The sequence below is a fragment of the Capricornis sumatraensis genome, chromosome 13 (genome assembly GCF_032405125.1).
Source record: "Capricornis sumatraensis isolate serow.1 chromosome 13, serow.2, whole genome shotgun sequence".
NCBI lineage: Eukaryota > Metazoa > Chordata > Mammalia > Artiodactyla > Bovidae > Capricornis > Capricornis sumatraensis.
Genome location: NC_091081.1, coordinates 35,897,578 through 35,922,510, shown reverse-complemented (window position 1 = coordinate 35,922,510; position 24,933 = coordinate 35,897,578). Strand labels below are relative to the sequence as shown.

General features: G+C 34.4%; 1 protein-coding gene across 2 annotated transcripts in view; it reads left to right on the top strand.

Annotated features, from left to right (window-relative positions):
- Positions 1-24,933, top strand: part of GRIK2 (glutamate ionotropic receptor kainate type subunit 2) — a 723,766-nt gene that overhangs the window by 329,297 nt on the left and 369,536 nt on the right. For both annotated transcript variants that reach the window (XM_068985543.1, XM_068985544.1), the window contains exons 4-6: positions 4,970-5,151; positions 11,677-11,730; positions 15,674-15,847. In XM_068985543.1, coding sequence (XP_068841644.1) covers positions 4,970-5,151; positions 11,677-11,730; positions 15,674-15,847 — 410 coding nt within the window. The remainder of the gene's footprint in view (positions 1-4,969; positions 5,152-11,676; positions 11,731-15,673; positions 15,848-24,933) is intronic.

Here is a 24,933-nt window from a genome sequence, read left to right as displayed (position 1 = left end):
GTTTCCCCATCTATTTGCCATGAGGTGATGGGATCAGATGCCATGATCTTAGTTTTCTGAATGCTGGGTTTTAAGCCAGTTTTTCCACTCTATTCTTTCACTTTCATCAAGAGGCTGTTTAGTTCTTCTTTGCTTTCTGCCATAAGGGTGGTGTCATCTGCATATCTGAGGTTATTGATATTTCTCCCAGCAATCTTGAGTCCAGCTTGTGCTTCATCCAACCCAGCATTTCTCATGATGTACTCTGTATGTAAGTTAAATAAGCAGGGTGACAATATACAGCCTTGACTTACTCCTTTTTCTATTTGGAACCAGTCTCTTTTTTCCATGTCCAGTACTAACTGTTGCTTCCTGGCCTGCATACAGATTTCTTAGGAGGCAGGTAAGGTGGTCTAATATTCCCTTCTCCTTAAGAATTTTCCACAGTTTATTGTGATACACACAGTCAAAGACTTTTGTGTAGTCAATAAAGCAGAAGTAGTTGCTTTTCTGGAACTCTCTTGCTTTTTCGATGATCCAGTGGATGTTGGCAATTTGATCTCTCGTTCCTCTGCCTTTTCTAAATCCAGCTTGAACATCTGAAACTTTTCAGTTCATGTACTGTTGAAGCCTGGCTTGGAGAATTTTGAGCATTACTCTGCTGTCTTATCACATATAAACTATCCCAATTATTTTGAAGAGCTTACTTTTTTCCTAAATAGGGAACTCTTTTGTTTTACAACAAAATAGTATTGACTTGTGTATGATGGATTGATTAGGGTAACCATTTCTGAAACTGGCAGTTTTAGACCGTGATATGTTGCATAGGAATGCTGTTGGAGGTAGGGAGATCAATAGCAATCCACAGCAGTAAATACATGGCCAGTATTGTAATTAAAAGACATTCCTATTGTTTAAGCCCTTTTTCCTTTCAATAAAAACCTCATCTACGTGTATTAACTTACAGGGATGCCATCAAATAATTCATATTAAGTTCCCGAGTAAAAATCCACTCCAGATGTCTTGAATACACCTTCCATTTTGTTAACTCTCTTATTCTTTCAAGGTGTTCTGAATAATAGAATTCACAGAGGGGTTTGTATCTAAATGTCCAATAGTAGGGAAGGAAGAGGATCTAGAATGGAAATATGGATAAAAGAGAAACAATAGCACTGGGAAGAGTAATGAAATCTTAGAAGCCAAGAGAAATCTCTACGCACCTGTGCAGGAGATGATGGAAAGCCGGAATTTAAAAATCACGAGTCTACTTTCAGTATTCAGACAACTCTCTGGATTTCTTCTCTTTGATTAAAATGTTGAACCGTTTTTATTCCAAAAACTGATTGTGAAAGGCATTATAGAACTGTATCTCATGTGGTTAAAGACTGAATAAATGCTATTAATCTAATCATTATATTTATCCATGAAACAATGCCTTGTACATAGTAGACATGCAGTAAATACATGTTGTGTATATAAATGAAGACAATAATTCCCTTGAATTCAAGAAGGAGATGGCAAGTCCTACTAGCAACAGCTATTTTTTTTTAAATTTATCTCTTGAGTATTATTCCTCAGGGAAGCTGGCAAACTGAAATCTGTTACATTCATGCCAGCAGGGATGTGTATATGTGAAGAGAAGTAAACATTTATTGTACCTAGTGGCTCAACGGACTATCCACATGAGTTCTTAAGACACTTGAAAATAATTGACACTATTTATACTTAAGGTGAGCCCTACAAATGCTATTTGTAGATTTAATACTTCTGAAAATTTCTACTTCCCAGTCAGTTGAACTTTTAAAATTCAGAACTGCTGAGCTAATTTCTAACTGTATAGCTACTTTTTCTTTGATAATGAGTTTATCTCAACATTTTGATTGATATTTTGGTGGTGTTAGGTTTTCAGTCTATATCAGTGTCAAATAACTTCCAAGAATAGATTAGTAACCAACACATTTTAAAAATAACTATATTCTTTCCTTCTTAGCCCAGATAACAATAATAAAAACCCACTACTTATTGAAAGTCTAATATAAGCCAGTTCCCCTTTGGTGTTTTATGTATTAATTTATATATTGATATAGGTTATATGGTTTTACCCTCTAATAGAAAAGAGGAAAGCAAAACAAATCTCAGATATAATATCTTACATAAAGATATCATAGATTTTTTTGAACTGAGATTCACACTCAACTCTCAGGGTATTGCTACTCTGATAGACTAAATATCCCAAATTTACATTTGACTCACTCAAAATCTTGTGAGATAAGGTAGTGAAGGGTAGCTTTCTTTTCTTTATTCACCTAAGGTTGGTATTAGATCTGTCTGTGTTTATATAAATAATGAGAATAATAGAAATTTAGAACTAAGAATATTTTAGAGGTAAGCCAATAAAGATTTATTTGATGCATGAGTAATTATTTTATTGTCTTATGCTACTAGTTAATATAAAATACTTATTATTCTATTAAATTGCTCTGCCAAAGTGGTTCAAAGGGTAGCTCTCATAAGACACCAAAAATTGGATCTATCTTTGGAAATTGACCACACTCTTTGATGACCAAGAAAATCATCTGGAGCAATTATTAAAAATCCTCATGCATGAGTTGTATCCCCTGAAGATTCTGACTTGGTTATTAAGATTGTACCCAGCTTCAGATTACTGTCATCCATTCCAAAGTTTGGAAGTCACTGCCTTAGAGCAAGTCTCCTCTATTTATAAAAAGTTGTTAAACAATACTACTGTGTGTGTGTGCCCTCAATTGCTCAATTGTCTCTGATTCTTGGACTGTAGCCCAGCAGGCCCCTCTGCCCATCAAATTTTCCAGGCAAGAATACTGGTGTGGGTTGCCATTTTCTATTCTAGAGGATCTTCCTGACCTAGGGATCAAACTCGTGTCTCTTGCATCTGTTGCATTGGCAAGTGGATTCTTTACCACTATCCCACCTGGGGGAGAAGTCAATGGCACCCCATTCCACTACTCTTGCCTGGGAAATCCCATGGATGGAGGAGCCTCATAGGCTATAGTCCATGGGGTCGCTAAGAGTCGGACACGACTGAGCGACTTCACTTTCACTTTTCACTTTCATGCATTGGAGAAAGAAATGGCAACCCACTCCAGTGTTCTTGCCTGGAGAATCCCAGGGACAGAGGAGCCTGGTGGGTTTCCGTCTATGGGGTCGCACAGAATCGGACATGACTGACATGACTTAGCAGCAGCAGCAGCATCCCACCTGGGAAACCCAAAACAATATTACTATCCTTTAAATTTTTATTGTAACTTAGTTTTGAAGTAACCTCATGTGCAAAGAAATGCATAGCATGTTATCCACATTTTAGAGAATTTTATGTCTAATGTTAAACACTAATACAATTAAGCATGTGTTATAAACTCAAATATTTGTTTTCACCTTTGTACAATTCAGTTTTAACACCTGTACTCGTTACATACATGATTCCCTACACTGAATTATATTATGTTCAATGGGTACATTTGATGTCAATTAATTATGTAGTATTTATTTTACTATTGTTAGTAAACACTTAAACTTGTAAAACTAAATAAGATAATTGTATTGTGTAATTTATGTAAATATTATTTGCAAAATGTTAAATATAAAAATTATAAACTAACAAAGTAAATTTTATGGGACAATACTTTAAAAGCAAAAGTTATTAGGTATATTTATGAATTTATATATTTTTTATCTTTTATGTCCTAAGGATGACAATACTTAAAATTAGTCATATTAATTTTATTAACTATGTTGAAACCTGTTAACATGTATATAGCATTGTATGTCTAAGAGGATGTATTATTTAATTAAAAACTGAATGAAAAAATTCCCAGATTTAGATTTTATTCTTTGGATCTCTTATATTATTTTAATATGCAGTATATTTTTGTCATAATAGAAAGTTTAGTCTCTCAGGCATGTCTGACTCTTTGTGACCTCATGAGCTGTAGCCTACCACACCCCTCCATCCATGGGATTTTCCAGGCGAGAGTACTGGAGTGGGTTACCATTTCCTTCTCCAGAGGATCTTCCTGACCCAAGGATGGAACCTGGGCCTCCTACATTATATGCAGACGCTTTACTGTCTGAGCCACCAGGGAAGTCATGATAAGATACTTTTTATTCCTGTTTCTAAACAAAGTTATACATCTATACCAAATTACTAGACCACTACTTGTAAAATAAATAAATAAGAAAGAAGCCTTTGAAGTTTTTAATAACAGAGAATAACTGCATTGAGTATATCTATTAAAAACCATTGTTTAATTAATTAGAGAAACTAGAACAGTAGTCACTGACATAATAACCTGTAAGACATTCTCACAAAACAACTATTAAGGTACAATAAAGCCCTCTATGTATATATGTGCAAATACATAAGAAATATATGGAAGATAATATTTCAAGCCATCAACCGTGACAACCCACTGGGAGTAGAATTAGGGTCAAAGGGAGACTATTTTATTCTATAGTCTTTTATGTATTTAAATTGTTTACCTTTAACTAATAGCCATGTATGTCTTTCATTCTTTAAGCTATACCCTAAGATTTTGAGAAGTAATATTAACTAAAATGGGGCTTCCCTGATGGCTCAGAAGGTAAAGAATCTGCAATGCAGGAGCCTCAGGACAAGCCGGTTTGATCCTTGGATCAGGAAGATCCTTGGGAGGAAGAAATGGCAACCCACTCCAGTATTCTTGCCTGGGAAATCTCATGGACAAAGGAGTCTGTCAGAGTCCATAGGGTCACAAAGAGTCAGACATGACTGAGCACATGATACATTAACAAAAACAACTGGCAATTAGGAATTCTGAAGCAGGACTTTCAGTGGCCACATCGTGAAATGTACATGGTCAAGAAAATCAGGTGCTGTAGTGTGTTTTGTGATTTCTATGATCCACTGTGATTTCTCTCTAACGTTCTTCTTGTTTTTTTTTTTTGTTTTTTTTTTTTGTTTTTTTTGTTAAAGGTCTCATTCGCTTGCAGGAGCTCATCAAAGCTCCATCAAGGTACAATCTTCGACTTAAGATCCGTCAACTACCTGCTGATACAAAGGATGCAAAACCCTTACTGAAAGAGATGAAAAGAGGCAAGGAATTCCATGTCATCTTTGACTGTAGCCATGAAATGGCAGCAGGCATTTTGAAACAGGTAATTGCTAAATTATTTAAGTTCTTAATTTCTTTATTACATTTGAGTTTGAAGCATGTTTTTTTGTCTGTTTTTGTCCACATTGCATGGCATTTGAAAATTCCCCAAACAGGGGTTGAACTGTGCCACCTGAGGTGAAAGCAGAGTCTTAACCACTGGGCTGCCAGAGAAGTCCCCTGGTTTTTGATTTTTAAATGAAGTTGTTATTGTTACATGGTCAGTTTAAAAAAAAGTCAGAGAAGTCACTTTGATATAAATTTTCTGATAGAAAAATCTGACAAGTGCTTTTAAGTAATTGTCTTAAAAGGAAAGTAATATAGATAGTGATGATCTTCAAAGCAGATTGAAATTCTGAGGTTAGTTCCAAATAGCTAAATACTGTTTGTTATTGTGAATATTGATTAAAGCAATATATATTTCTATTTTGTGCTGAAATGATGGAATAAACTTCAAAGCAAAAATAAGAGAAAACAAACTGTTCTTTACCTGACATGTATGCTATGCTGGGATGCCTTATGCATATGATCTTATTTAATCACCGTAATCAAAGGATTATGTAAAAAGTGATTATGTAATGATTATGTTAAAAATAATCAAATAATTATGTAAAAAAAAATGATCTGTAAAGATGGAGACTAGCTCCACTTTACAGATGAAGAACCAAAGTCTCATAAAGGTTAAGTAACTTTACTAATTCTATCAGCAAGTGTATAGCAGAGGGATTTATATTTCTCCTTAGTGATGTTAGGAACTATTCTTTCCAGAATAAAGCATTGCCTACCTAAAAGTGAAAGTGAAAGTGAAGTTGCTCAGTCGTGTCTGACTCTTTGTGACCCGTGGACTGTAGCCCACCAAGCTCCTCCGTCCATGGGATTCTCCAGGCAAGAATACTGGAGTGGGTTGCCATTCCCTTCTCCAGAACCTAAAGATAATACTAAATCAACTAAAGGAAACAATTCATAGCAGTAAAAACCTCTTACTATGACTTCAACACTGTTCAAACCTTACAGTCCACTGAAAAACAGTTATTATTAGGTCATATATAAGGGGATTGATGTAAGGGGTTAAATAGCTAGTACAAAGCTGTACTATTTAGTAGAATCTGAATTTGAACACAAGTCTTTGGACTTTGTTTTTTAAGCTCTTTTATACATGCTGGCACTGGAAATAAGTCAACTGTCTTGATAAAATTTATGACCAAATTACTAGAGGGTTATACCGACTCAGATGTCAAATTATATCTCATAAAATATAACTACCAATAGTAAATGCCTGTTATAACATGGTTAGTTTATTGAGCAGATGTTTGTCCAGTCTTCCAATATGGATGTTGATTTCACTACAATAAAATATTTAATTGTATTTGGAAAATTGCTCTAGTGTTATATTTGAGTAATAAAGAATGTAAGCATGGTTGTGGTTGTTTGGTTGGGATTTTTGGAATAAAATGATATAATAAAGTAAACACTGGAATTTAGAGTTGGAATTTATTTTTCATTCAATAACAAAAATTCTTGATGATGTTCGTAATATACAGACTTGGAAAGAATACCTTTCCTTTATGCCTGGAGTGGGTAGCACTGTACTATTTGTCAGTGACAGATAGTATGCTTTCTCTAGACTTCCAACAAGTATGTATGATGATCAGTTGTCTTTTCTCTAGAGTAATTAACTCTGACTTATGTTGCTGTTTGAAAGATGAGACTATCACTTTTAATAACAGAATTTCCATTCTTTCTTTTATTGATTTATGCATTATTTTATATTTGCTTTCTGATGTGTAACCTGCTATTTGGAAAATGAAAACAAAATTAAAGTTGTATTCAGAATATATTAAACAGTAAAATTATGTAATTTAAACAAGATTAGTAGGTGAAAAATCAGAACAAAAGTAAAATGAGAATATGAAAGTTAAGTTGAATTCAGAATAACACTTTCACATAGAAAGCATGCTTTTCGATTCTATAACACTGGCAGATCACATATGGTGAGGTTATTTTTAAAAACTTACCTTGTCCCAGAAAGCATTTGTCTCATATATAGATCTCAGTTAGTCTAGAAACCAATTCAAAAAGAAAGTAAATAGCTTATTTTTTTGTAAATGTAGCAGTATATTTAATAGGACTCCGCTTTATGACTTATGAAATTGTTCTGAGATTCCTCAACACTGGCTAATGATGAAACTCCAAAGAAATGGTTTAAGAGTTGAATAACAGGCATAAATGGAACTTTCAGCTTGTCTGGTTTACTCCAAGAACAAATATTAGGAATATCCAGAAAAAGAGATTTTTGTTTGTTTAATTTAAACTAACATAGCTCTTACTAAATTTGGAATTTTCCTGCCTCAAAGCTTTAAAAGTGAGTGAAGCCTGGGCCTGGCTAGGTTTTCTCTGAGGCAGATTCAGGGCACTCATTGTTATACATGCATTAATAGCAAGAGATTCCAGTCTTCTCACATTTGCCAAAGAGAATCCCCTATGGTAGGGCCAAGATGATGTGCAGTAAAATCTCAGGAGGACATTCTATCACAGAAAGAAGTAGCAACCAAGAACTTTGAAGTCTATATCAGAGAATGTGAAATCAAATTTTTTAGCCTGGAAAATGTAAAAGCAGGAGCAAAGAAACTGCTGCATTAGCAAGAAGTAAAAGAAAATAAAATTTCAAGAAAGATGTATAAAGTCTACCACTCCAATTGTTAACCTTAAGCAATGTAACTCATGGGCTTCCCAGGTGACTTAGTGGTAAAGAATCTGCCTGCCAAGCAGAAGACATGGGTTCTCTCCCTGAGTCAGGAAGACCCCTGGAAAAGGAAATGGCAACCCATTCTAGTATGCTTGCCTGGGAAATCCCACAGACAGAGGAAGCCTGAAGGGCCACAGTCCATAGGGTCACAAAGAGTCAGACATGGTTGAACAACTAAACAATGATGACACTAATGTCCGGATATAACGTGAAGGATAAACTGGCTGCAAATTGTATGCCTGAATAACTGTGTATGCTAATTTGTCATATGATATTGTTTACACTACATCAGTTAAATGTTGGGAAATTCTAACAATGTTTTTATTTTGGAAAAGTTAATCTGTGGTGTTTGTTTCCAGGAGGGTGACATGACACAAACAATTTTCTATTGTGGTCACTCTGATTTATCCATAAGAAGATGATCATTTTATTCTTCTTAATGAGATCTGAAGTGTGCATATAGTTCATTCAAATGTAGTACTAGCAAGACCTAAAGGCGTTAATTAAAAGAAGATTGAGTGCAAGTTCTTTTTAAATTCCCATTGGAAATTGCTAGCTCACCTTCCAAGAGAGTATCCCAGTTGTTCACTTTTGTTCATGTTATAGCTAAACTTCTCTACTTAGATCTTAGTTCAAAGTCCATAACTGACTCTTGTTTTCAGTATCAAAGACTTAAGGGAGATCAGTGAAAGGCACACACAGTCCTCAGTTATTCCTTACAGTTTTCTTCTCAAGAAGACGAGGAAGAAATCTGCAGCTGGTGCAGAGTGCTCTCTCCTTAACTATATCCCACTCTCCTTCAAAACACAATTTCCAGCTTTGGCCTGAGATTCCCAGGTTTTCAAATTATCAAGGAGGAAAAAGCCAAAATTTTAGAATGTATAGATTGTAAAATGATCTATATCTTTGGGAATATAAAATACACCACTTTATAAAAGGCATAGATTATGCCGTATATACCAGTTCCAGGAGTTAGAGACCTGGAGTTCATCTTTCCATGCTCTCTCAATTTGTTGGCTAATTTATTCTTTCTTATTATGTCTTAGTTTCTTCACCTGTAAAATAAGTATGATAATAGGAACTACTTCATAGGTTTTTCAATGAAGCTTAAATTGATTAAAATATGCAGTGTGCTTAGAATAGTACCTAACACTTTTTAGGCATTATATAACTGTTATTTATAGTTATACATCTGAATTGCTATTTCTTTCATATATCTCTCTATATATTTCTATGCCTATTGAGTTCATAAAGTGAAAAATATTGACATGGGTGATGCTGAGCTGTCACTGAGTGGTTCTGAAGTTGAGAAACCTTTACTGAATATCCATCAGGGACAATTTCTTCTTCAAAGAAAATCTTATAAATTTTTATTTGTAAACAGTTTCTCTCATCTTGCTTAAATACAAACTTTATCAGTGTTATTGGCTCATATAATTTTTTTTTGGCTCATATAATTTTTAGCAATTCAGGAAACATTATTTGTTTCCTAAAGGCTGTACATCCAATTCAACTGTGCTTGTGGAGGGTGGGGAGGGTGTTCCCCACACCACAAGCAATGTTCTGACACCAGCTCATTGTCCTACAATCCAACTCAGTTTTGACAGTATCTATCCAGAGATATGGAGAAGGAAATGGCAACCCACTCCAGTACTCTTGCCTGGAAAATCCCATGGATGGAGGAGCCTGGTAGGCTGCAGTCCATGGGGTCGCTAAGAGTCAGGCATGACTGAATGACTTCACTTTCATTTTTCACTTTTGTGCATTGGAGAAGGAAATGGCAACCCACTCCAGTGTTCTTGCCTGGAGAATCCCAGGGACAGAGGAGCCTAGTGGGCTGCCATCTATGGTGTCGCACAGAGGCGGACACGACTGAAGTGATTTAGCAGCATCCAGAGATAGCATCAGCCTCCACAGGTTAAGGGCTTAGTTCTATTAACATAAGACCATCTTTCTCCTCCCTCCCCCATCACCTCAGATGCCAGCCACAAATCCAGGTTATCATCTATGCTTCTAACCCATTGGCTATAGATTGAAAATCCCCTCCTTAGGTTTGTTTAACTTGCTAGAGCAGCTCACACAAACATTTTTCTTACCAGATTCCCAGTTTATTATGAAAGGGTATTACTCAGTAACAAGCAGATAGAAAAGGTGCATAGGTCAAAATATGGGGAGAGGGAAAGGAGCTTTCATGCCCCATCTGAATAATCTACTCTCCTTGCACGGTCACATGTTCATCAATCTGGAAGCTCTCCAGATCCTCTCCTTTAGGTTTTTATGGAGGCTTCAGTACATAGGCATGCCTGATTGAATCATTGGCTTGAGGTGATTGAACTCTATCTCCAGCCCCTCTTCCCTTCCAAGAGTTCAGGGGGCAGAGAGGGGTAGAACTGAAAGTTCCAATTTTCCTTTAACAAGGTTGCTTTCCCGACAATAAGCAACCCCCTCCCGCCCCTGCAATCTTTAGGGGATTTCCCCAAATCACCTCTTTTCATGTAAACTCAGTTGTGGTTTAAAGGTGCTTGTCAAAAATAACAAGGCATTCATTTCACTTTTATGGCTCTGAAGTAATTTCAGGAAATGAAGAAAAGAGACCAACTCTAATAACAAAAGTTGTTCCCATTGTTTTTATCATTTGGGAAATTCCAAGAGTTTCTGGAGCTCTGTGCCAGAAGTGGGGATGAAGACTAAATACATATTTTCTTATTATAAATCACAATATCACACTTTCTAAATTCCTTTGCTCTGCTCAATTCTTTGATGCCAACTTTCACTAACAAATGTTTCTCCCTTTTAAAAAAGTACATTTTATATGTCCCCCAGATTTTTCAAAAAGCATCTATCTTTTCTTGACTGCTGGATAGTAATTTGTAGAAACACAAATTTTTTTAGACCTAATTGGTTAATACCTTCCTATGAACATGGAATAGAGAGGATGCAGCTAGGGCAGCCACTTAGTCAACCAATTTGAGTAGTTAGTTGTAGAAGAGTATTAGATGCACCTGAGAATGCTTGTTTACTAAGAGCTCTTCATTCAGCTCAAAAATGCACCATTTTTCAACTATCATCACCAAATATTGTTCATTGATAAACAGCTATTTCAAATGCATTCTCTATTTTCAGAGAGGAAATTGACATTTATGACTGGAAGTTCTACTCCAAAAGCCCTTGTTTTAGGACTGATGGTTTAAAATTGACAAGGGCTGTAGAGGTGTGAAATAAAACAGTACATTTCAATTGGTCTATTAATAAAAAGCAAAAAAACACTATCTGTACAGTGGTGATTTCAATTTGCTTCATTAATACTAAGAAAATGTCTAAAATGCTAAAAAAATATTCTGTAGTTACTATACTTTGGAACATTCTTTTCCTAACTGAGTAACACGTTTCAACAAAATAACAGGTGTTCCTTATTATGATATTTGTAGTAGGGACATTACAAATATAATGAACTAGGACGTGCTAATTTCAGGTTTTGTTTCACATTTAATGCCTCTTTTAATATATAAAGCTATAAGCCTTACAATTGCAAATATTCAACTAATAGCTTTTCTGTCAAGAGAACTGGTTCAGAAATTCCTTCCTAATCACTAATCTTTAACTATGGAAAAAAGATTTAATTTGTATGTAACCCAGTTTTAATGTAACCTGAATATTATACACTGATTCTTCATTACATATTAACTATCTTCTTCTCATTTGTCTTATTGACATAATGTATTTCATGTAATATGTACCTTCAATGTTAATATTTAAATATTTATTTTATTTTTTACTTCTTAGGCATTAGCTATGGGGATGATGACAGAATACTACCATTATATCTTTACCACACTGGTAAGTAATTTATGAAAAATAGAAACATAATGCTCTAAAGTTTTTTATAATGAATTTCAGGCTGAAAAATGTTTTGAGTGGGAAGAAATATAATGGCAGCACTTTTATAGTTAGAATTTATTTTATTTTGATAAAACCCAAGAGGAATTATCATCACAGATAACTAATGATTCTTGGTGGGAACCTGATGATTTTAAAATAATATAATTTTAGATATCAATTCAAAGTAATGTCTTATCTTTATATTGCTTAGAAGACTGTCAGGACATCATGGATTTTAAGATTAGTTTGCTGAGAAATCAATGTTTTAGAAAAGCATAAATTCTTATGTTGTTAGCTCTGTTGACTTAATAAAAATCACGTTTATTTAAGCTGCTCCTTTAGTAGATTAAATTTCTATTTTGTTTTTGCATATGTTAAGTTGGATTTTTTAAGTATATATAAAGTAATTTGCAAATAGCAAATTGAATGTTACCTTTATCTTTTGCTTTAATACTCACTACACAGTTTTTTCTTAATATGCATGCAAACCTGACTTTTGTCATTTATCAAACCTACTTACCCTTAGCTCTATTTCTTACCAACACATTACCCTAGTTTTCCATTCACTGTGAAACTGGTATCTGTTTCTATTACTAGTTCTCTCCTGCCTACCTCCCAGTATGAAAGTATCTCCAAGTTTGGGCCTGTATCTTATTTTCTTTTATTCTCTTCAATTATTTTCTTCAAAAGTGGTATGTTTTTATAGCTTTAATCATTACCTTTGTTCAGCTGAGATCTAAATGCCCATCTGTAACATCCCTGAATTGTTGTATATGGCTGCATTGCAGACCATTTCTAATTGTTGTGGCTTTAATATAATTTCAAGTTATTTAAACCTTAATGGATTGCCTCTCAGTTGACTCATCTTCTGAATTCTTCAAAAATTCCATTATCTTTGACTCCTGTATCCCCAACAAACTCTACTGATTTTTCCTCTGTAGTGTCTCTCAGTTCAGTTCGGTCATGTTAGACTCTTTGCCCTCCCCGCCCCCCCCCCATGGGCTGCAGCATGCCAGGCTTAGGTTAGGGTCTCTAGTATGCATCTTCTTCTTGCAATGACCAGTCTCACCAGTGCTCTTTCACTGTTAACTCAAAAGTTTTCCAGTTGATCTTTTTGCTTTTAGGAGTCTTAAATTTATCAGAACAAATTATTAAAATTTAGTTGATCACAATAGCTTCTTATAAAAACAATTCTTCTCCAATAAAGATGCTTCACACAGTAGGCTGTATTTTACTGGTAAATACTAAGGTTAACTCTGCTGTATCTCTTTATTCCTTCTTACCAGGTGGCATTTTGCAGCCCATGGGAAACTTAGTCATGGGCTGATGGAGAATGAGTAGGAGCCTTCACTTGTCAGCAAATTATATTTCAATGCTTTGCAACTCAGTTATACCATAATCATAAGATTTTGGGAAATCAAAAGTATCTCTTAAAAAGGAAAAAAAAAATTGGGTAAAAAAAAAAACACTAGTATATGTAGAACTCATTAGCCTATAATTGAAGGCCTTTTATAGTTTGAGTCTAACCTAACTTCCCTACTTTCTTTTGTTGCTGTTCTCCTTTATGAATTCTCTTATGGCCAAAATGATTTAGTCTCCTGAGTAGCTTTTATATTTTCTAATTTTTGTGTCTCTACTGACATTTGGTCTCCTTTTGCCTATCAAAAGCATGGCCATTGTTTAATGGCAGCTCAGATCCCATCTGCTCTATGAAGCTGTTCCTGACTATAAAAATTGAAAATCATTTGTCTTGCTTCTGACTGCTTGCACTTGTGCTCTTTTGTCCCTTAGCATATATTGTATTGCTGTGTGCGTGTCTATATATATAGCCATATATATCTATATAGCCAAAGAGAGAGAGATTCTCCTTGGCTAGACAGCAAACTTTGAAAATTGAAAACCTGAAAGTTCCTTATTTTTTTCACAGCACAGAGCAGAACTCAGGCCAGTGTCAGCTTCTCTCCACTGAATTTAGTTCCTATATCTAATCTAGAGCTTCCTTTGTGGCTCAGCTGGTAAAGAATCCACCTGCAATGTGGGAGACCAGAGTTGGGAGGATCCCCTGGAGAAGGGAAAGGCTACCCACTGCAGTATTCTGGCCTGAGAATTCTGTGGACTGTATAGTCTATGGGACTGCAAAGAGTCGGATACAACTGAGCGACTTTCAGTTCACTTAACTTCATCTAGTCTGTACAGTTGTCTGGGTCTAAGGCAAGCTATGCCCAGCCCAGGCCCAATGGCATTGATCTTGCCCTGCCTAATTCTCAATGGTTCTCATTGTTGTCCTCAATATCTAAGGATTACTAATGTTAACTCAAAGAGGGCAGAAGTCCCATATCTTGAATGTTATCCTAGTGACATCTGACTGCCCTGACAGCTTTAACCTCCTATCTCCTGGGGAAACCAAAGGGCAGATCCAGAGCATTCACTGTACAGAGAGTGGAAGGGCAATCACAATCTAAAAGGTTATTTGTAGGGGAGTTGCTGAGTAGAGTGGAACTATCAGAGTTCTGTAACCAGTAAGGCCAGTTTGGTGACTTTTTGCCTCAGCTTTGATATAATAAGCTAGAGGCCATATATCATAACTTATTTCTTAAAAATAAAAGACAAGGCAAAATACACAAAAATGGCAATCATAAAAGAAGCAAGATATGGAAAAATACTTATAGTCAGTGCAGTTCAGTTTAGTCACTCAGTCATGTCTGACTCTTTGCGACCCCATGAACCGCAGCACACCAGGCCTCACTATCACTGATTCCCAGAGTCCACCCAAACCCATGTCCATTGAGTCAGTGATGCCATCCAACCATCTCATCCTCTGTCCTCCCTTTTTCCTCCTGCCCTCAATCTTTCCCAGCAGCAGGGTCTTTTCAAATGAGTCAGTTCTTCGCATCAGGTGGCCAAAGTATTGGAGTTTCATATTCAGAATCAACCCTACCAATGAACACCCAGGACTGATCTCCTTTAGGATGGACTGGTTGGATCTCCTTGCAGTCAAAGCGACTTACAAGAGTCTTCTCCAACACTACAGTTCAAAAGCATCAATTCTTCGGTGCTCAGCTTTCTTTATATTCCAACTCTCATATCCATACATGACCACTGGAAAAACCATAGCCTTGACTAGACGGACCTTTGTTGACAAAGTAATGCCTCTGCTTTTTAATATGCTGTCTAGGTTGGTCAAGGAGTAAGGGTCTTTAATTTCATGGCTGCAATCACCATCTGCAGTGATTTTGGAGCCCAGAAAAATAAAGTCAGCCACTGTTTCTACTGTTTCCTCATCTGTTTGCCATGAAGTGATGGGACCGGATGCCAAGATCTTAGTTTTCTGAATGTTGAGCTTTAAGCCAACTTTTTTGCTCTCCTTTTTCACTTTCATCAAGAGCCTCTTTAGTTCTTCACTTTCTGCCATAAGGGTGGTGTCATCTGCATATATTGAGGTTATTAATATTTCTTCTGGCAATCTTGATTCCAGCTTGTGCTTCCTTCAGCCCAGCATTTCTCATGATGTACTCTGCATACTTATAGTCAGTTAAATATAAAACACAAATGCATAAAATTAAGGGCAAGCTATCCCTAACATAGAGAAGAAAGCTTATGCAAACTTTAAAGGAAGTTTGTGGAAAAGCCTATTGTTCCATTAGTGGTTTGGAGTAATATATATATATGTACATGTTTAAGTAGAGTATATATATATATATATATATATATGTGTGTATATTTACATTGACAAAACATGACAATAAGTGTATTTGAATCTTGGGGATTTGTGACATTAAACATCATTTGAGGCACAGTAGTATTACCTATCCTAAGGGGAGCAAGAATACATGATTATTTCAACTATACTTGCCTATGAATATTTTCTCTTGATACTAACACAAAGAAATTTGTCTTTTAGGACCTCTTTGCTCTTGATGTGGAACCCTATCGATACAGTGGTGTTAACATGACAGGGTTCAGAATATTAAATACAGAAAATACACAAGTCTCCTCCATCATTGAAAAGTGGTCCATGGAACGGTTGCAGGCACCTCCGAAACCCGATTCAGGTTTGCTGGATGGATTTATGACGGTATGAATACCCACTTTAAAGATAAGTTTGTGTAATTCAAAGTAACATTATATAAATTATTGAATCCTATGGATCCAAACTTTGGTTTAGTTATCAATGTTAAAGGCATGCTATCAGAAGCACAATTGCAAATAATTCTATTAACAAAAACTATCTAAATCAATTTTACATGGCAATTTAGACTTTTATCCACGTATCTCAAAAAGCATTACAACTACCATTAGAATACTACAATAAGGGATTTTTCTAGTTAGTTACTGCCATATATAGGATAAATTAGAGACTTGAAAAGAAGATATTAACCTGAAAGTTATCCTTCTGATCTTAACTACCAATATATGATTACTCCTCATCATGTTGATTTCCGATATCTGATGTCATATAAATGACAAAATTTTCCCCTGAACTTACCCTTTAAGGTTCCAGATTAACCAATAATCACACTTGTTATTTTCAAGTCTTAGTTTTAAACCTAAAATCTGCATTAATGCATAAACCATAAAAGGATACATTCTTATATAACTTTAGTTGCTTATACCAGTTCTGCCAATGAAAATCTAATGCAATATAAGTACATAATTTCAAATTTTCTTATAGCTATGTTAAAAAGCATACACAAAAGATAAATTTCAATATTATTAATTTATTTTATTTAATCCATTTTACCAAAAATGTCATTGTTTATACAATCAATATAAAATTATGAGTGAGATATTTTACATTCTTTTTTTCTACTAAGTCTTTGAAAGTTGGTTTGTACTGGGCACTTTATGTGTTAGTGCTGACTAGTCACACTTCAGGTCTCAATAGCCAAATGTAGCTACTGGCTACCTTATAGGACCAAGTAATTTTATACTGTACTATTTAACAAATTATAAATGTCTGATAAATTCTCATTAATCTATTTTCTTTAGACAAAGTTACTAATGTAATTTAGGAAATAGCTCAGTACTTTGGGAATATTTATATTTCCTAGGTCATTAAAAAGTATCTTTCTAAATGGAAACTTTGTAAGCAGAAACATCCTCTATCCTGATGTGGGGAAAAGCCTTTTCTATTATAGTTGCAATGTTCCCATTAATTGTTTCAATGGGGTTTCAAAGTATGGTTTTAATGTTGTAGCAAAATAAGGGAAAATTTGTTATTTCTTTTCCCTTTGAAGATTTAGTAATACAAACTGAGTTTCTTCACAGAGACTGTGAAAAAAAATAAACTACTAGAATTTGAAAATGTCTTATATCCACATTAATTTAAAAAATAATAATAATATGAGGGGAATTTTACTCCTTTGTATAAAAATAGGTGATTGACTAGTTCTAGTATATTAGTTTTATCTTAAGGTATATTTGAGAGGCTTTATTGGGAGGAAAATACATAATCTAAAAATGAAAGTATTTTTCCTCTGAAGTACATCCAGATTAAAAATAAAATACAACTAAGAATTAATTACAAATATTATAGTTTATCCCCAGTTTAAAGATGGTGAATCAAACTTTTGGCACCTAATAGACAATGTTACTTTTAAAAATTAAAATATACACTACCTTTTAAATTATTTTAATCATGTATATTTTTTCCATATATGCTTCCTAACTCTTTTTGCCTTTCTTTAATTTCAAGATGGATTTTGTTATTCATTATTCAAAATGCTGTCAAATGGTTTTAGGAAAAGTATATTAATAAGTATCATGACAGTCTTAACACTTTCGTACTTTAAGACTTCCACTGATGTGTCCAAGAATTAGTGTCCTTTTTTGTATATATCAGAATTGCAAAAATTATCCAGCCTTACTTTTGTACTCTCTATATTTCTATATGATTCCTGTATGATGCTACATGTCATCCCCTGAAAATTCAAATAACTTAAGTAGACTATTGAGATAAATTCAAAGGAAGGTAAATTAATTTCTTATCTAGAAAGGTAAGGGCTCTCAGAGAGAATTAATTTTCATAAAATGGATCAAAAACACAAGAGTGTTAGGATGAATGCAGTTTGGGTTTTTTCTTTCTAGTCCTTTCCTCAGTTTTGCCCTTCTTCTCTACTGACAAGTAATTTAGTGGGAATGGAAAAGTGATAGAACAAAAATGCACCGATGAGAAAATGATTAGCCTGTTTATTGAAAATTCTGGGCATTGTATATAATCCATAGATATTGACATCTTCAAAAGAACTTTTAATACCAACACTCTCTTCTTTGTTGTAGCAATGAAATAACTTTTCAAATAGATCTTAAATAAGAAAAAAAAGAAAGTATGGGAGATAATTGCCTTTTTATTTATATATTTTTGTTTGAGTTTCTGGAAAATATAAGTTTCATCAGAAGGTATATAGGAGAACATTTTTTTAAATGAATGAAGATTAATTTCCCTATGTGAGCACTCTCTGAATACTTTTTACCTAAAAATGTCTGCCAGCTATTTATGTTATTATATTTATAAATAGAGCATGGAATACAAAGCATTTGGGAAATAAACATAAAATTTGCTATCAAAATAAAGACCTTTTAAAATGGATGCAGACTGATGACTTTTTTTTTCAATTTTCCTTTTGGAAAATTGATATTATCTTTTAAAATATTTTCATTATATAGTATTACATAATATAAAAGATTATATGTAGGATATATTATTATATGAAATTAATTAATTATAAATAGTACAGGCTTATTAAAAGAAAAGTATGAAATCTGTATAAAAATGTTGGTATATTTAATGCTTGCATGAGTATTCTCTTTCTTTTCCATTTAAGTTTATATTGTAAGCATTGTCCTAGTTATTAAAGGAAAAGAAATTAATAAGCTATTTCCTCTGTGAACAGGCTAAGGAAATTAAGAGGATTCTAGTTAGAAAAGAGAAGAATTATAGCCTAGCATTGTAAAGTTGGCAACATTCCCTTTAGTCAATTCATGAGATCTTAGTGTTTATATATCCCTTGTTCTTTTTTTTCCCTATGGTCCCATTAAGAAATAGATTATCAGCAAAATTCCTAGAGTTGGAGCAAGACCTATTATTATCAGTATCATAGTCATTTGTCACTATGTAAGATCACAGTGCTTAGACTTTCACTTTCTTTATATTTGAGCTATAAAAAGGAACAATGAATGAGATTCATAAGAATTTTTCTGGTTAACTTAGCACCTTAATTGACCCCTGGGCTAAGTGTTTATCTGCTAAGTGACTTGAATACAAGACTATCTCTCCGGATAGTGGTAGTTCCTTCTTCAATGGTATGGGACATCTTATTAAAGATATTAATGTTAGTAGTAGCTCAGTAGAACTCTTATCTTTATTTGGTATAAACCCAATCAGGAAACCAAGTTACATAGCACATCCAAGCCTGATCTCATCAGGAAGGAAGAAAGCCCAACCCTCTTCCTTCACACAGATAAGAGTTTTGTTTTTAACTTTCATCACCTTTCTTCCACTCTTCCCCATGCCCACACACTGCCATCCAGGTAGTGCTTTAAGAATCTTCCCTAAAGGACATGGCTACCAACTCCTTGGAGAATCCCATGGACAGAGGGGCCTGGCAAGCTACAGTCCATGGAGTTGCGAAGAGTCAGACTCAATTGAGCGACTAACACAGACATGAACCCACATTGTAAAACCCTTTCTGTACTGCTCATCCTTTATTAATTATTTTACATATCCATCCCCTTGGGAGTGGGGAAGTCCCCTTCAGTGAACATTATCACTGTCCTTTACCCCATAATCAAATGGCATTTCACCCCATCTTCTGACCAGATGTCTATTTTCCCAGGCACGATTACCGTAGGGTGGGAATTCACTTTTTTGAACTCATCAGTTTGACAATGGTTGCATTCACCATTGATTTATTGAGTTTCCAGCAATCTTAGTTTAAGATAATAAAATCTAGTACAAACAACTCAACGTAAATTTTAAGTTTGGCTATGTCCTGGAACTCCTTCCCAGTTTTCCCAATATGCCATACATCTCTTTTTTGTTTCTTAATTAGAGGATAATTACTTTACACTACTGTGATGATTTTTGCCATACATCAAAAATACATTTGGTATTAGGTGTACATAAGTCCCCTCCCTCATAATATGCCGTCAATCTTAATAATTAACAAACCTGTAATCCAGGTAGTTTACAAATACCATTCTTATGTTGATATCTAATACTGCATGTGTTCCTTGACAAGGTTGCAACACATACATTATTATTGTATCACATCAATAATGACTGTTGATTGGCTTTCTCATTCAAGTTACTATTCAATTTGGAAATTGAAAATTTTAGATATTTACTTCTTCATTTTCTTTCTCATCTCTTCACATCCATCCAACAATCAAACACTGTCAAATTTATTGTATCAATATATTTCTTAACTGTATTCTCTTTCCCCCCCTGGAGCTATGCCTTGATTAAGGACCCCGTGATCTGTCCCTTAGCTGTTGGAGTAGTCTCCTCACTGAATCCCACTCCTAACATCTCTCCTACACTTACCTTTTTCCTAGTGTGATCTTACCAAAACATTACCTGTGACTCCTTGTCATTTGCTAGGTGAAATTTTGGCTCATTTGCCAAGACTTCAAGGCCTTCCATGATCTGGCTTCTGTTATTTGTCCAGCCTCATATTTGCCTACTCTCTGCTCTTCCATCTCACCATCTCACCCTGGCTGAATCAGCAGTGCTGACACACCTCCTCATTTCAGTGCAGAATATCCTCATCGTCTGAGCCACTTACCCCTGTTTGAATCTGGTGTATTCCTACTCGTGCTGTAATTTTCAGGACTTATGTAGCATTTTCTATGAATTTGCTCTGAGTCCTCTAGATATTTCAAACATGTATACCTTATTTATGCACTTGATATACAACTCCATGTTAAAATTTAATTCTGGGACTTTAGTTTGTTTTCATGCCACTTTCCAATAGGTTGTAGGCTATTTCAAGGCAAGAGTTAGGTTTTGCCTGTCATTCCTGAAGGCCCTAGACTAAGTTCAGTAACCAGTGCAAAGCAGGGGCTCATCATGAGGGATGACTGCGTGCCTGAATAAATGTGTGGGTTAATTTGTTTTAATCATGCTGCATGCATATTCTAATCATTTCCCCAAATGAGTTCTGGAGAGCTTTTTTAAATCTACCTACTAGTATTTTATTATCAAGATATACAATCACTTAGAAAATCCAATTAGGCCAGTCTCAATTATTTGTTAGAATAATACCTGAAAAAAAAAATTAGAAGTGCTTTTGATTAAATAGTGAAAATTTAGTGCGTTAGAGTAGTTCCCATTCTCTTTTACAAAAGAAGGGAGGATATTTAGAAGGGAGGTGAGTCTTTATATATTTAAATTCCAGTGTCCTCCTAATTAAACATTATTTCTTTATAAAAACAGACCATGATCCATAAACTATTATTTCTTTCATCATTTGATTAACTTAAAACATAATGTCCTGCATATACCTTCACAGCAGGGAGTTAGCTCATGAAATAAGGGGGCACAAGTGATCACTCTGTTACTGTACAAAGATTTACCTTTAGAAAAGTCAATGAAAATAGTACTGCAGAGAAATAAAGAATGAACGGCAGGCTGTCATTTGTTGCTAGAATTACAATCTGCCTTAGCTGTTGTCTGCTTGTCTTAATTAGCTGTAGCTACTTTATTTGATTCAGTTAAAATGAGAATAAATACAGGACCTTGCCAGACAATGAGTCAAACTAACTTGCCATTTTTTAATCAATGAAGACATTTTGAAAAGGGTGGTTTTATTTCATATGCCACTATAACATCAAAAGTATAAAAAGTAACACAATAATGAATTAATTATCCTTTCTTTGATCAGCTTTATTCATGAGTATGTTGTACACAATACTCTGGATTTTATACCAGGAATTCAGGGTGGTAATGAACTCAGTACTTCTGTTTCTTCAAAGAACTTAGGGAACTGACAAAATCAAAAGACTGTGGATGTCTTACTGATCACATCTCGTATCTTTATCCGTACAAAAATCATATTCCAACTTTAATTTTTAATTTCAGACTGATTTGGTATTTCTTTAGTTGTTCTAGTTCCTAAATTCTCTTTCAAGTTCTTGTTAAAATCCCTTGTTTTCCACAGTATTCTGTGACAGCAAGGACAAATATATATATACTTACCATGGACTTTAGATAACTTCTTAGCATTTTGCTGAAAATGTGTAACATTTCACAAAGTTTATTTGCATAACTGATATTTTCACTCTGGTCTTTACCACAGATGAAATGTTTTGTGGTCTGTATTATAAATGAATATGGTAGAAAATATTTCCATAAGATGTTTCAGGGTATGTAATGAAATCATAAGCACAACACTTATTTACATTTGTATATGACTGATTTAATGAATAGTAAAAGAACATGAGTATGTGGCATGAATAAGAGAATGGTCTTGTATTTCTTCCCTTTATATACCTATTAATCTTTTTGATGTACTAAGCTGCAAGTTGAATCTGAATATAAATAATTGAGATGACTTGGCAACCTCCATTTTTCCATTAACATGGAAGAGTCCATTTAATTGCCTTTGTTCATTGGCACATTAAATAATCAGCATTTATATAAAGCTGATAAAGAGATGAAGTTTCCATTTTAAGTAACTGTTTTTTACATGAAAGATGGCAGTAATTCACTTCCTTCATAGTTGTGTTATTTTTTAGGTCAATTTTAAAACTTTCCACTTGGAAAAAGTAAGATTGAATCAAAAGACTTGCCATCCTGAAAATCAGAATTTATCTTCAAAGCATTGATCTGAGATCATGTACTACAAACTTGTAAAGGATTAATACATTTCTGTTCACAATTATCCTCAGCTCTTTATTATATATTTAATAGCTACATAGTTACTTATGTATGTAAACAATCACAGAGGGTATGAGGAAGTGTATCTAAACAAAAGTCTGTGTTGTTCAAAATGAGGGTCCCTCGAGTGATAGTCAGTGACAAGAATACCTAGAGAAGATGATGGCCAATTTTCTGACAAGAGGGCAAAGTTCAACATTCCAGAGTCTGGAAATTGCAACATTCTGAGATTTATGACTCCACATTTGTACTGATCATCAGGATAGAATTGAAGCAATGAATGTAACCTTGAAATTTAAAAAAACAAAAACAAACACAAGAACTTCCAAGCAGATCTTAGAGGTAAGGAGTCATCCAATTTGGGAAAGCAAATACAGTGCACACTACGAAGGTGATGTGCATGCATGCTCAGTTGCTCAGCTGTGTCCAACTCGTTATGACCCTAAGGACTGTAGTACACCAGGCTCCTCTGTCCATGGGATTCTTTAGGTAAGAATACTGGAGTGGGTAGCCATTCCTTTCTCCACAGGATCTTCCTGACCCAAAGCCTGAACCCTCATCTCCTGCATCTCCTGAATTGCAGGCAGGTTCTTTATCCACTGAGACACCTGGGAAGCCTGCAAAGGGAATACAAGGTGGTTAGGAAAATAAGCAATGGCTTTTTTTTTTTTTTTTTTTTTTTTAACTAGAGTTGGTGCTCAGGTTAGAATAAGGGTAATGGCAAGTTTAACATACTGTTAAGTGTCCTGGATTAGAGAAATGGATTGGAAAACAGTGGAAGATAAAGCTGGAATAAAAGTTTCACATATCAATTAACTGATTATTTTAAATGTACACTATTTACCATATGGGAGTTCAGAATAAAGTCAGCATAAAATAGTAATTGAAGTTATTTAAAAACAGAAAGTAAGAGATGACATTGAGGGCCTATAAATAATAAGAAATATTACTCAGATACATATTCCCAATAAACTACAGAAAAGTTTTGGGGAAGCAAGGATAATTGTTATAAAAGACAATATTTCTCTTCATTGGATCTATTTCTAAAATGGAGAGACAGAGTGGATCTATTTATAAAATGTACAAAATATGTTTTCTGGCTATTTTGCTTTGAGAGTAAAATATTCAGCTACATTCTGTAACTGAGTATAGAGTACAGAATGAGAGATAGTAGACAGGTCATAAGTACTATCAAAACTGTATGTTTTCCTCTATTATTCCATTTTTATTCATAATTTTAGGAATTTATTTTAGGTATTTTATTTTTCATTTTCATAATTTTGGAATTTATTTCTAACAAATGTTAAATGTAATATTGATAAAAGATATCTTGGCCTTACTAAATCTTTACACAATACAGATTTAAAAATAATAAATAGTAATGTAAATTTTCATTTATTTAAGTACTTATATTTATTTATATGCCTTATATAAAAACAAATAATATATATATTTAGGATTTATATAAATTTCTATTTAGATGCTGTTGAATAGTAAGCTATATATTTTTATTTATTACTAGAAAGACAGTGATACTGGCTGAAATATTAATAGTATAATTAGCATTTATAATGTATTACCTGAAGATACTAAATGTATAAAAGATTTTGTTAGATTTTTGTTAGGAAACATTAACTATAAACTATTTATTTATAAACACTTGATACATTAAACTATAACCATAACCTGCCATGCTCTTCAGTCCAGCATATTCTCCAGGCAAGAATACTGGAGTGTGTTCTCCAGGGGATCTTCCCAACTCAGGGACTGAACCCAGGTCTCCTACACTGCAGGCAGATTCTTTACCACTGAGTAGGAAGCCTACTAAACATAACTGTAAAACTATTCATTTATAAACACGAAACACATTTAACTATAAAATTCATTAATTTTGGACCCAATGTGCTGTGCTTAGTTACTCAGTCATGTCCGACTCTGGGACCCCATGGACTGTAGCCCACCAGGCTCCTCTGTCCATGGGGATTCTCCAGGAAAGTATATTGGATCTTCCCAATCCATGGATCGAACCCATGTCTCCCACATTGCAGGTGGATTCTTTAGCATCTGAGCCAGCAGGGAAGCTTTTGAACTCAATACTTCTGCCAAATTTTAACTGATTTTCCTTCTTTACTACTGTGATTTGTAAGAAACAAATTGCAGCTTTTTGTGTCATGCTCAATTTTAGAGGATTTTATTTAAAAATTGAGATAGATGGAAAATATTGCAAAGAAATCAACAACCTTATATAATAAAATTTACATTGTATATAATAAACAACTATT